Source organism: Peromyscus maniculatus, chromosome 2, assembly GCF_049852395.1.
Source record: "Peromyscus maniculatus bairdii isolate BWxNUB_F1_BW_parent chromosome 2, HU_Pman_BW_mat_3.1, whole genome shotgun sequence".
Lineage (NCBI taxonomy): Eukaryota > Metazoa > Chordata > Mammalia > Rodentia > Cricetidae > Peromyscus > Peromyscus maniculatus.
In genome coordinates this window covers 125,251,958-125,266,264 of record NC_134853.1, presented here as the reverse complement: position 1 = coordinate 125,266,264, position 14,307 = coordinate 125,251,958, and the positions used below count along the sequence as shown (strand labels likewise).

The 14,307-nt window shown below is 40.9% G+C and overlaps 1 protein-coding gene across 8 annotated transcripts in view; it reads right to left on the bottom strand.

Moving 5' to 3' along the window:
• Dab1 (DAB adaptor protein 1) overlaps positions 1 to 14,307 on the bottom strand; it is a 1,137,674-nt gene that overhangs the window by 128,284 nt on the left and 995,083 nt on the right. For all 8 annotated transcript variants that reach the window (XM_042271518.2, XM_076564631.1, XM_076564630.1 and 5 more), the window contains 2 exons: positions 8,195 to 8,334; positions 3,598 to 3,696 (listed from right to left, as the gene is read on the bottom strand). In XM_042271518.2, the coding sequence (XP_042127452.1) occupies positions 3,598 to 3,696; positions 8,195 to 8,334 (239 nt within the window). The remainder of the gene's footprint in view (positions 1 to 3,597; positions 3,697 to 8,194; positions 8,335 to 14,307) is intronic.

Here is a 14,307-nt window from a genome sequence, read left to right as displayed (position 1 = left end):
ACTGATTTGTCAATATCTTTTCAATTGTTTTTAATGTGAGATTCCAGGATGAGCACAGATATCCAAACATATAATGTTTTTCAAGTTCTGAAAGCACAGTTTGAAGATGGCAGTGGAGGCTTACACTGGGCTCTGAGTCCTGCTGAATTCGTGTCTGTTCTCTACTGACTCCTGGGCCATCATCCTAAACTCTCTTTCACAAAGGCATCAGCAGACAGTCCCATATTTTCCAATAATACAGAGGTAAATTGTATTGATTTTCTATTCAGGGTAATCCAGGGTTAAATCTATATCCTGACTCCTGAACACTGCCTTGTAAATACTTTTTAGTTTTCCATATATCATGCTGTTTTGAGATAGTCCAAGGCCTTTCTGGCTGGGGAAGCACTGCCCTTAGAAAGAGCAGAGTCCAGCAAGGACGATGCAGTTGAGTGAAAGGCAAACTGACCAATCCAGTGTTGTGGGATATTTGATCACACTGTGACACTTCAAGACTGATAATAAAGTTAACCTTGAATCAGAAGGTGGAGTCAATAACTAGCCGACTGGAATTAGCCATAGAGATTTTGGAGGACCCAACAGAAGATAGAGAGGCAAAGGAAGGAAGAGGGAGGGGCTTGGAGAGATTCTCAGGGTTTTTGATCTGAAAAATGTGGAGAGAGAGGGTCAGCTGATCGTTCCTCCACTGCTTTCTTGCTCTATCAGGCTTTTATCCCGATATTTGACTCCCAAGGTTTTATTGGTAATAGAAGAATTTAGATAAACACTTCAGTCCAGAGGCAGGCATTCATTCTCTTCAATCCCTATCCCACAGAAGAAAATCTGCTCTGCTTTAATCCCTCAAGAGCCACCACACTCATGGCTGAGAGCCAGAGGAAATAATTCACAATCGGCAGTTCCAAACTGTCCCCTTGCCCTGCATTGCACTTCCTGTGGGAACTCAGTAAGGACCACGGTGTAAGGTCTCAGAGGCCCTTCCACTGCTCCCTTCTGGTCTTTGGCTGCCCTTGTGTCTTCCCCATGTGGCCCTTTGTGGTATGTTATGCTTCCTTTCTAGGACTTGCTAATGTAGTAAACTTTTTGTTTGCTTTGCTGTTTCTGGAGCCTCCTGGCCACAGAAGATACATCTGACTGACGTATTCAAAAAACATACAAACAAAACAAAAACAAACAAGCCAACAGGTAAAATAAGGACAATCAGTAAGCCTAAGATGTAACAGGCACTCGGCCAAGCAAATGCTTGTCAAAATACATGAGCTCTAACTGGTCCCCCGCCACTCCTCATTTTTTGAAAGTTGTGCCCAATGTTTTGTCCTTGACATCTACAGCTGTGACTCAGGGATGATGGTGCCACCTAGCTCTTGGATAGGTTGGTTATATAACCTGGAACTTCTAAAAGGTTGAGGGTACCTGGAACACAACACACACTGGATGAAGTACTGCTTGGGTTTGGTTATGCTTTGAACCCTTGGGTCCTCCTAGGTTCAGGTGTTGGAAGTTTAGTCTTTAGGATAGCAATGTCAGAAATGGTGTGAACTTCTATGGGGGAGCTACTCCTAGCTAATCTTTCTTCAACTGTGGTTATACCCTCAGAAGGAGTTGTGGGATCCCAGTGTCCTGTTGTCTCCCTCTTTCTACATGTGATCTCTTGCTCTCAGGTATCCTCACACTGCCGGGACACAAGACAGTCCAGGGTCTTCACCACAGCTAAGCCAATGCTGTAGGTATGACTTTAAACTTCAATAACTATAGCTAAATAAGCCCCTCTTCTTTATAAAGTCAGCTTGTCTCCAGTGTTTTACTACAGACTTGGAAAATAGTAGTTAGAATTATTCCATGTTTGTAAGGATGAAACTGAATAATGCATGTAAAATAACTAGCATAATTTAATATGTAGGAGGCACTGGATAAGTGCATGTTTTTATTACTAGTTATTATTTTTATTGTGTTAAAATATATATTGTGTTAAAACAAAATTTACATGAACTCTTTTAAAGTATATAGTCCAGTGTCATTAAGTACATTCATACTTTTAAAAGACTTATATTTATTTACTGTGTGTGTGTGTGAGCGTGAGCACGCATATGTATATGTATGTGTGTGTAGTGCTTACGGAGGCCAGGAGAGGGTGTCAGATCTCTGGGAGCTGAAGTTAGAGGCACCAGTTGAGACATGGGTGCTGGGACCTGAACTCGGGTCTCTGCAAGATCAGTATGTATTCTTGTCTGCTGAGCCATTTCTCTACACCCCATTCATACATTTTTTTCAATAACCACTGTCACCTACTTTCTAGATCACTTTCAAACCAAACCCCCATGCTATTAAAAACAATTCCTATCTTCCTTCTCTCTCGTCCTTGCCAGTCATCAGTACATCTCTGGTTCCAGGATTTTGAAGATTCCTCATTCAGATGGAATCCCACTGCATTTGTCATTTTGTACCTAGCTTATTCTATTCAGTGTTTTCTTCAAGGTTCATCCATTTGCAGCCCTTGCAGATTTCCTGGCAGGTTTAGGCACTCTAGCATTCTACTCTACAGACAACTATATTTTGTTAATTCATTGGCTGTTTGATTCATTCCCACCCTCTGCTGGTTGTGAATGTGTTTATGACCAATATCTCATCTACTTCTCTTTATTTAGATGTAATTTTCCTACAGCATTTTTCTTCAAGAAAACACATTTTAACTCCTGAATTATCATCTTTTCACCTTTGTGTTACTAGCCAGAACAAGCAAGAGACAATAATAACACAACACAATCAAGGCCAAATAATATGGATGGTTGGAATATTGCTTATAAATTGCCTGGTGCATTATCTTTGCAAAGTTCAAAGGAGGTGATACATATGGAGGTGTTTTATAAATTGTGAAACACTGAGTGAATAAAAGGAAAAACCACTCTGACTTTCTCAGGCATGAGGTCACAGAATGCTTGTCTGTTTTTCCTTATTCTCAATGACCAAGACCAACAGTGTTGTGTGAGCTCTGGGGATGAGTTGGGAGTTTGGTGCAGTTGTGAGCTTGATGATAACACAAACCCCTTTCTTTGGTGGGTTTAATAATGATGCTAGCTCTCACTGTTCCTTGTTAAAAAGTGATGGTTTCTTTCCATCTTTTCTTTCTTTCCTTTTTCCTTTTTTTCATTTTTAGATTAAGATTTCTATTTTTTTCATTCCATAACAGCAACTGCAATGTATGTCAAGTTAAACTGGTGAGTCTGAGGCTTTGACCAAGTTCAAAACCAGCATGTGTCTCCCTCAAGTGCATGTCACTGAAGTTACCAATGCACACAAAAATTTAATGCAAACTGCCACATGGCCACCACCACTCTTTGGAGTTCATCAATCTCCCATTAGATGACTGGGATAGTGTGACACTTAGACCACAATTACAGTATAAGAAGCATGGTGCAGTAATGCTGTGGCCAAGTCACGCAAGAGACTTGCTTTGATGGACGATCATAGTTGATCAAGTTTGTCAGTTGCTTTATATGTTTTTATGCCTGTTTGATATTCCTGCCTGGAGAAAAGAGGCTTTTTAGTGGCCCATCTGTCAATGGATTCAATTTCATATTGTTGTGTGACTCTTTCACTTACCCCTGTCTTCTCATCAAAGATTTTGATTCCTCCAAAGGAGATGGTTAAAAAGATTTTCTGTTTGTGTTCTCCTTTGGAACGAGCTCCAGCAACAACACCCTGTTGAAAAGAAGAACAATGTTTTTACTTAAGTGTTTTCATTTGAAAATCCCCTCTGGTCCAAAGGCATGTCAGATAGCATGAGCTAGAGCCACCAATCACACACAGCCTTCCTTTGCCCTTCCATGGGTCTCTACATCATATTCTCACATCTCCTCTATGTTTTAGGGTAATAGTGGTCTTGGCTGGTCTCTCATGGAGCAAAGATATACCTAGCCATCCAATACAAGGAATGTCTCCTTTATGCTGCAATACATGTCTCAGAGTTGGGATAGACTACTTGAGATGGAAACAATATGACTCTCATTAACATCTCTGTTAGGTTTTTATATTTAATGTGGATTTAATCTTTTAAATGAAGTAAGTTACTCAGCATAGTATCAAAGATTTAGTTTTTATACCCCATGAAATATTTTTGCATGAATGAATTCTAGACATTAGAAAGAAGCAAAGATATGCTAGACCCCACCTTACCTCTTTCACCCCTACCTTTTCTTGGCAAAACCATGGCAAAAATTATAATAATTTATGCATGGCATTTGTAATAGTTACTGAAAACCATTTATATTATCCTTCCCTTGTCATTCTTGTACTTGGGGTTAAAACACATACTAAATACATTCATTATTTCCCACATGCCCAGATAGTTTATAAACTGAAGATACATATATGAACCCACAAGAAGGTAAAGCTCATGGAACGTAGACATGTCACTTTGTTCTCTGGTCTAGCCCTAGAGCTTAGGACCTTCCTCTGTCCCTAATGGTGGGGGCAGCAGGTGCTCATCAGATGGCCACTAAATGAGTCTGTACTATTCACTCTAGGGTTATGTGATTCAAGTTATGAGTAAGACAGTTTACTTTTTAAAGTCAGACTTTGTGGTGGCAATTACAGGTGAATATGGACGTTAGACTAGAGCACAGTTGGCAGGTAAAGTCATTTCATAGATTTCCACATGTTCTGGGCTGCTGTTCACTCAGCATTAGGCATCTCAAGGTCTCCATTCCTACATCACTGCTTACGATGAGGCTCAGCTCCCAGCAGTAGTGACACTGGGCTTCAGGCATAGACAAATCTGAAATAATATTGACTTCACAGCTCTAGGAGGTCATAGTGCTTTGTGCTGCTCTCAGAATATGGTGCTCCCAGGATTCACTTGGGGAATAACTGGTGGTGGAGACCTCTCAGTATAGCCAGAGGTAGAAGGAGGGGACCTGCTTATGAAATTGTGTGATTATCTCTACTTTGGGTATGGGAAATCATCTTCACCTTACAATATCTGATTATACTCCTGATTCTGGACAAAGGACTTCATGATAGTTCTGTTTCCCCAAGTGTAAGTTCTATTTCTGATACACTTATGATTCTGTTCTTGGTTCTCCAGGCTCTATCTTTGGGACTCATCTGGTCCATAGTTTCAATCATCATTATTCTACCCAAGGACTCTAAAAGGTGACTTCTTTAAAAGTCATAGACATATGGCTACTGGGGAGTACCTTAGAGGTAGAAGAATAAAATCAAGCTGAGAAAAGATAAATTAATCCTCCAGACAGAACATGATACAACTGAGTGCTAAACTATTACTCATTAACCACTGGGCATCTGGAGGTCTAGTTTTGAGTTCTGGGACAGAGTGTGTAAGAAATACTTTAACTTCTCTGAACCTACATTTATAGTTACAAAACAGAGAAACCATCTTTAGCTGATGTATGTGAACATGCCCCACGGACTCTAAGTTGAAATGCAGTGATGGTCTGGCAGTGAGTAGACAGTGGACTCCTCAGATTCACACACAGAGATTGTCCAGAACCTCTGCAATGCAGGAGAAAATTCTCTAATGGGTGATATATCAGCTTCAGTCTAACAAAGGGAATCTTTTCTTTCTTTCTCCCCCCCCCCCCCAGTTCTCATATGGTCTAATAGGAGTGAGTGGGCCTTTTTTCAAAGCTAAAAGGAATTTTGTACTTCTCTCTTTCCTGGGCAGGTGGCCAAATGCAGAATCGATCATTTATGTTTCTGTGCTTCTTACAGAAAAACCACTGGGAGCTGAAATGTCAACATTCTTCTCAGCAACTTGCAAATAATGAAACACAATCGTCTGGAAATGAAGAACCCCTCAACAGTGTTCAGTGCATTCGACAGGAGTGTGTTATAGCAGGACAAACTCCCTGGGCCTTGGGACCTCAGGATTATAAGGGATGACAGATGGAATGTTTCACTACAGGACACACACACACACACACACACACACACACACACACACACACACTGCCACCCATAGCTAGATCTGGTCCAGCTAGCATGGCCTAGTGTTAATTCCCAGGATAAACTCGTAGGAGCAGAGCAAACTGCTACTTCACACCCACTTAAACCCCCGGTGCTTGTATGAAGGCAGCTGGCCAATAATGCTCTCAGTTGCTGCTACCTGATGAACAGCTTCTCTGGATGCTGGAGAAAGGGGATGCAGAACTCCTCTCTCCTCCACAGATGGAATGGTCTGGGTGCGGACCAGGTCTGTGCACAAGGAGGATTAAGGAGTGGCATTTTTGCTGTCTTTAAATGAAGCACTGTCCAGAGCAAATCTCTGTTGATTTGCCAGGCTTCAATTACAGCAGTAAGAATCAAGCTCTGGGCTTTTATGTCTGTTCCTGACCATAGTTCTGTTGGGATGGTTGGGAGTGGTTCTGTGAGAGAGGGACACAGGAGGCTCAGTCTCTCTGGGATGCAGCCATGTCCTATCAGATAGGCTGCACTCTGATTTCATGTATGTAGTCTGGGCTCTCCTTGGGTTGGGGGCCAGACAATGGTGAGGAGAACAGAGAATTCTCCTACAAGCCAAACGTCACAGCCTATGTTGTTCAAGGATCTGCCCGGGGCCCCGTTTCCCAGTTACATCCTTTAGGCCAGCATTCATCAGTCACAAAGCAGGCCGTGGGAATCTTCTTGCCTGACTGCCTCCCTATTCATCATTCAGGTTGGAATTTAGAAGAGAAAGAAGGCTCATTATTGAGCTGCCTTGAAATCTCATAACACGGCTTCATTATCTGAAAAAAAAAATCACTAACCTCTTCCAAGGTGAAAGTGTGAAATCTTGATTTCATTGTTTTTAATACCCTTTTCTAATATACCTTAAGTTAAGTATGCACTAATTTAAAAAAAGTTTGTTTATATAACATTTTAAATAGCAAAAACCAGGATACAGAACATAGAAAATCAAGTAGTTTAAAAAAAAAACAAAAAAACCATCCTGCTATTTAAAGCCCTGCCACTGGGAGATAATACCTGCCAGGCATGGTAAAGTGCTCAGAAACACTGCACAGCACAGACAAACGATAAGAGCTGTGACTCACCAGGCATAGAAGGAAAAGGTGATACAGTTGGTAATTAACCATTTTCTGTACTTTAAATACTTTTGGGCACTTTGGCAGAATGTGGGCATTTTTTCCTTTTCTTATACTTAAAAATATCTCACTGACCTAACAGTGTTTTATAGACTGTCTGAAGATATGAAAAAAAGCACACACACACACACACACACACACACACACACACACACACGCTTTTATTTTATTTTATCTCATGAAACTATATAAACTAAAATCCATTTTTATTATATGTGTATTGTTGATGTTAGAAAAGTAAAACAATTGAAGATCAAACACAAAATGTATCAACTTTCACTATTTTTGTGGGATTATGGATGATTTTAGTTTTAGTCCTTATATTTTTTCAGTATTTTCAAAGTACTTTATAATTAAAACTTATATTGAGAAAAATGAAATTTTGCATGTGTGAAATGCCTACGGCAGGATTATTGTTAGATCACATGCTTTTCTAATACTTTATACCACATTTAGAAAGTTAACAGGATATGTGGAATCAACATCTGGGGAAACAAGTTCTTTTTTGTATGTTTTTAAGGCTGTTGGAAAAGGAGTGTACTGCTTGTTGGGTTTAAGTTTTTTCTAACTTCTTTTTCTGGTTTTCCATGCAAAGCTGTCTTTGTAGTGTCTAGCTGCACATCACTTCAGCGAGGCTGCCTTTCCTTTGTTATAAAATGCTTGGGGTGATTCTCAACAAGGACAAGAATGAATAAAATCAGCTTTGTACCTTCACATCTGCCTTGAGAGGACAAGCTCTGAAAACATTTTTTTTTTTAAGTACTAAAATCACAAAAATTCAAACTACGTGAGGAACTACAGAACTTGATCATTTTTGTGGTTTTATTTTTGCAGGAGTTTCACAAGGAAGTTAACCTAGAAGAAACTATGATCCACTCAAGCAGCATGAACAAGGCCTGGCTACTAAATACCTCCATAAAGTATGGGTCCAGTCAGTGTTTCTAAGTCACCGAAATTGCTTCCTAGAGAATAACTGTGATTCATCCCGGAGCCAAATCCCTCAAGCCATGAGGTTGTCTGGCACAGTACTGGGGAGTGGGTGTTTCCTTTACTCATGTCCAGCCAGAGCTAGTCATAAAGAAAGGCTTGTACGGTACCTTGAGCTTCATCATGGAATCTTGACATAACTTGTCTCCCCGAGCTGCGGACACTTCATCAATCCCAATCAGTTTGGCTTTGTACCGGACCCCTTCACCTTTAAACCTCTTTATCAAAGTGGCTTCACTGCGATCCTGACCTGAAAATGAAGGAACAGAGGTTCAGAAACAAGCATTTTGAAGCTCTGCTGGCTTGAAAAACTTACCATTCGGAGACCTACTTCCTGGTTCCACCTACACGCTAGGAAAGTCAAGTCAAAAAAATAATTAAATAAAATAATATCTTTAGATGCCAACTCTGGCTCTACCCATTTAATTACTGAGGCAATTTATTTCTCTGAGCCCTCAGCTTATGGACCAGAAAAAGAACTTTAAAAAGAATCACCCCAGGGGAGCAATAAATCAGATAATATGGGTAACTTTTGGTACATGATAGGTACTGAACCAACAGTCATCACCAACTAAGAGTTTATGTCCAAAAGCATGGAATAGCATCAGCATCAAGTTTCCAGTATTTATAATTCTGTGTGATGCTTTGGCCAGGATCCAAGATCCTCCTTACACATGATTCCATGAACTGCCTTATTGTAAAAGTCCAGAATAATTTCTTTGCATCAAGTAATGACACTTAACAATTATAAAAAAAAATGCCCTTATGACATTGCTTCTGGTTAGTCAGGTATGCAGGGAAATAGGCTATCACAGTATTCGGTATTGAGTACTTGTACCTTGTGACAGGCTCTCATTAATTATTAACATATTTCGCTATATACATCAATCAGGAATTTAAGCATGCCCACATAAAGAAGGAGATGTAGAGATGTTTATTATAAACTTAATATCCATTCCTTAAAAGCCAAACCATTGACATATTCCAAAGGAAGGGACACAGTATCCAGTAGCTTGTTCACAGAGTCAGAAATTAGAGGACAACATAGCAGTTTAAACACTTACCACACTTCAGGGTAGCCTATTCAAGCATCTGGACACTGGACCTACAGAAACCAAGGTTCTCCCAGGCCTCTACTGCTTACCACTGATTATTATCTAATTCCTGATTATTCTCTCAGGACTCCCCTCATCACCACAAAACCTGAGCTGAGGACTTCAGAGATAAATCAGACCATTTCCCTCCATCTATAGTATGAGATTGACAATGTTCTGAAGAACCCAACAATAGCTAACTACAGTAGAGCACTTTTCTCTTTATAAACCCTGACTTTAATCCCTTGCATTTACTCATCCATCCATTAATGATTATTTCCTCTGTACCAAATACAATTACTTGTTGGCAACAAATGAAGAAGAAACAATCTGTGCCCCTAGAAACCTAAGTTTTTTGTGACTGCAAATAAAAATGTACAGCACATGGCAAGTGTGTAAAAAGGTTGCCACAGTGCGTCAACTAAACTTCATTTTCTGTCTATGGAAGGGCAGTAAAGGAGCCGCTACCTTATAGAGTGCCAATAGTAATTTAAAGGAGACAGTATGAGTGTAATACAGAGCAATCTTTCTGTAAATAGTAGCTGCCACTCCGTGACCAGACCAATAAAAGCAGCACTTGGAGATACCATATGGGGGAGAAGGGATGGCTGTAGGGAGGAGTCTGAACCTGTGGTTTCCGACTCCTAGTAGTCATTTTATCAGTGAATTCTGTGACTCCTACTCTATCAATAGCTTGGATAAGATTGTTCTGAAAGCAAATGATATAAAGACACATAGTCAGGAATATAAAAATATATAAATGTGAAAAATATAAATATAAAATATGAATATTTATATGATATATATTAGGAATACAGATATATATAAAAGGAATGGAATAATTAAACATCAGAGTTCAATGGAGAGAGCTGGCAGAGGTTAGAGCTGAGAATATCTGTCACTATATTTTGGGTATGTATTTAAGCAAGTTGGCCTAAGATACACAGGCTTTCTCTAACCCTGTCTGCTGTGCTAAGTTTGATGACAGCCGACTATGTCTTGGTCTAAGAGTTCTTGGGAAGATTATTACTTTATCTCCTATAATCAACTATGGAGCTGTTCTATGCAACCAATAACACTCCTTTCACTATTTGGACTGCCTTCAAGTGCAACTGCAACAGTGATAGCAGGAAGCACTTACTAGAAGCACATTACATCCCACCCGACTAACCCTGAAGAAGGCAGGCATCCTTATACAGACCCACACTGGAGGGAAGATCCGAGAAACCCACCCATTCTCACTTAGAAGGACCTGCACACATTTGCCCAATGCCAATGCCTGGATTTGGGTTGGCACACATTGTGTTGCAAGCCTGTTCTTAACAACGGTGATTAATTGCTTTTCATCTATCCAACTTCCCTTTGAATCCCCAATTTTACCTTACACCAGAACTCACCTGGCCCAAATCCATTGTTCCTAAATATAAACACACTGGCACTGAAAAAAAAAAACTCCCTTGGGACATGCAGGGCGGTTGAATATGGAATAAATAGTTTCTAGAAAACTAGTCATGTCCAAAACCTGCCCTTGGTCAGATACAAAGAGCCTGAAGAAACATGTGTCAGGGCACAGCCTGCTGCTGAGGAGAGATTCACATGAGGAGGCAGAGCCAGGGCAGGTGGAAAGGGCAGGGATTAATAAGAAAATATTAGGCCATTTAGAGGAAAGTAGGGAGCCCAATTTAGATCAGGACCCAGGGCCAAGCTAATTTGTATGAAGGGCACTTATGCAGTAGAAAATCCAGTTTCTCATTAAATGCTCCACCATTAAAAGGGTAATTTTTCATAAGCACATCTTGAACAAGGTCTCGGTTATATTAGTTAAAAAATAAATAACAGATATCAGAGCCCTAAGTGTGTGATCTCACTAGAGTACATGCAAAGGGTATGTGTGTGCGGGTCACCCCTGTAGCTTATTCCAGCCCATTTTGACTAAAAGCAAACAGTGAAGCCACAGTTCAGGATGGGCAAAGCAGAGGTCTCTTGTAAGCAAAGGCCAACAATGCTCACCATCTATTTCTCAGTGTTTACTGTGTCCATTACTTTACCAGGAGTTTCACGTCATGCAATCAATCTCTCCTTTAATATTTTGCCTGCTCTTTGAGTTAGGCTGTGTGATGAGCACTGTGTCACAGAAGACCACACCAAAACTCAAAGTCAACGGCACCATCTGACACTTCGAATATCAGCTGTAGTAATATAGCATTCACATCCTACATAATCCATGCATGTAAAGTTTACATACAAGTCAGTGGGGTTAGGTTATTCACAGGATGCACACTCATCCCTTCTATCTAAGTTTAGAAGATGCTTTACTTCAACATGATGCCTCACACTTGTTGCTGTCATTCACTGTTAGAGTTGGAATGCTAAATGTCTCTCTGAGGTTCTTAAGAGTTGACTACTTGGTCCTCAGCCGGTGGCATTTTTTTGTGGAGGCAGTGGGATCTTTGAGAAGTGGCACCTCCCTGGAGGAACTGGGTAACTGGGGGGGTGGGGCTGGCCTTGAGGATTTATAGTCTGGTCACACTTTTTGCTCACCCTCTGCTCCCTAAGATGGACGCGGTGTGAGCAGCCAGCCTCAGCCTCCTGTCAACATGCCTTTCCTACATGCTGCTGTGTCTTGCCTGCTTTGATGAACTGTATACCTCTGCAACTGTGAGCCAAAACAAACCCATCCTCACTTAAGTTGCCTTTGTCAGAGATTTGCCATGTTTTGTTTTGTTTTTTAAAAATCACAGAAAAAAAGAAAGTAACTAATATACAACAATTGGTACCTAGAAACCGCTGTGATAAAACTGACCCTGTGGTCCTTAGGCCTTTGGAACTATGTGATGGTTAGTGAGTATATGGATGAGTTTGGTATTGGGGGCTAGAAAAGCCCTACTCTGTTTAAGGTCCATTTTGGAATGAGCTTGAAAAACAAAAATGTTGAGAGTAAACCAGGACCACCAGAAACTAGGCTGGCATCATTCCTTTGACATTTGGGCCAAGTATCTGGCTTTGATCTGTCTGAGTTTCAAGAACACAAGTAGAGTTTAATTTCAAGTTAATGGACTCATTTGCTATTTACTGAGTGCCTACTGTGTGTTCTAAGATGTTTAGAGATAGAGCAGTATGCTCAGCATGCAGACACCACTCCATTTACAGTAGTTTCATCCTAGGGGACAAGATTTTGACGAATCTATTGACAGAAATCAATGAATTTTCCAGCATTTCTGTCATTCCAATGTTAAGGAGAATCAGCATAAAGATGAAGCAACATGAGATCCAAAATGGCTCCCATGGAAAATATGCACCAGGACAGGGACCCAGTAGACAGAGCTGATTGGGTGTAAATAATCTTCAAAAATGAGCAAAGGAACTCCTCACAGCCGTAAAGAAAAACTAAAATGGCTAGTGATTCTCAAACTGGGCTCCTCAAATAAGACTTTTCCAATTTGGGAATTTTGAAGTTGATGACCTTTTAAACATTTAACCAAATGTAAGGGGAAAAAATACTTGTATTCTAGTAATAATCTTTTAAAAATGGATCCCTTGAGGTGCTTAGTCTTACCCCAACTTGATACACCATGTTTTGTAGACACCCATGGGAGGCCTGCGCCTTTCTGAACAGAAACACAGGAGGTGTGGGTGTGGTGGGGGAGGGGCAGAGGGGAAGTAGGAGGGGGGGAAACTGCCGTTACGACGTAAAATAAATTTAAATTTTAAAAATGGTTTCCTTTAAGTTGGAAATATGACTTGGGTTCCTCTGGCTTGGCATGCACGCCTGGGAGATGGAGAGTGTGTGTGGGAGGCAGGTCCAACATGGTGTCACTACTGTCCTGAGAAGATCACAGTAAAAGGGCCACCTGAAAGGCGTGAAGCCTCCTGCTCTGGTGGACCTGCTTTGGTTTCGAGCACAAGAGTAATTAACAGGACCACAAGTAGGAGACACTCTGGGAGGGAATCTTAAGCCAAATTCGCTAAGTAATCTGACAACTGAGTTTTCAGCATTTCATTGATTTGAATTCCAAAGGATGAAGACATTGGGTTTATATAGGATTACACTGTTGCCTGGAAACCAAGGATCCTGCCTGGAAGTAAGAGGCCCTGAATTCAGCCTGCTCTCTAACACGACACCTTCACATAAGTGATTACACAGCATCCCTTCACCCTTGCAGTGCTTCAGTTTGGCTGGGTCTGATGGGTACTTCTGGAGAGAAGACAGTCTCCCAAGCATCTCTGAGTGGAAATATCCACAATGATATTTATGATCAGTGTCTGGGGTCTTACCGAGAGCTTGAACTATCTGATAAGTGTTATGCATGTTACTTACAATCACAGCAAACCAATGTGGTTGAACTTTAGACACAGAAAGAGAAACTCGAGTCTATGATGCCTACGTTGACATATCTAGGAAAACACTAGTGCGAGACAATAAACTCAGGTGTCCCTAAATCCATAGACACCCCCCACCGCAGGGTATTTTATACATTTCCACAAGGAAAATAGTTTGAACTCAAAAACTGGGCTATTTCTGCATAAATGATAGACATGCACTCTTGGCAATCACTCATTTACTTTATTGCTTACTTTGTCTTAAACCTTAAGTATAAAAACCAAACATAAATAGATGTCTCATAGTCCTCCTGTGTCCCAATGTATTATCTGTGTACCCAGGGGAGTATTTGCATATCACAGTTTCCTTGCAGATAGTTCTGCCTGAGAAATAGCAACTTGAGAAGTCCTCAGGGAGCCCCAGGAAACTGACAACACTAACAAGATGTGTGTATTTCCAGAACTCTTCTCTGCTGACTTCTGCAGAGTGTTGTGGGGAACCCAGAGGCTATTATTGTCTTTAATCCACTGTGGGGCAGGGTGGGCTGTCTGGACATTACTGGAGAGCACCTGGGGGTTCACGGAAGTGACAGCGGCTGTGCCTCCATGTTGTTAGGTCTCAGGAAGTCTCATATATCTAGAAATGAGCTCAAGTTGGACTATAGCAGGTCTTCTGGTGGATAGATAAAAGCCAGCATTCCTCAGAAACAGGTTCCCATCTGCCAAAAGGAGCCATTTCCCTTACTTCTGGCAGAAGGGACATGACTACCTGTGGTTGCAGGCCTCCAGGGTCCTCCAGTGCCTACTCA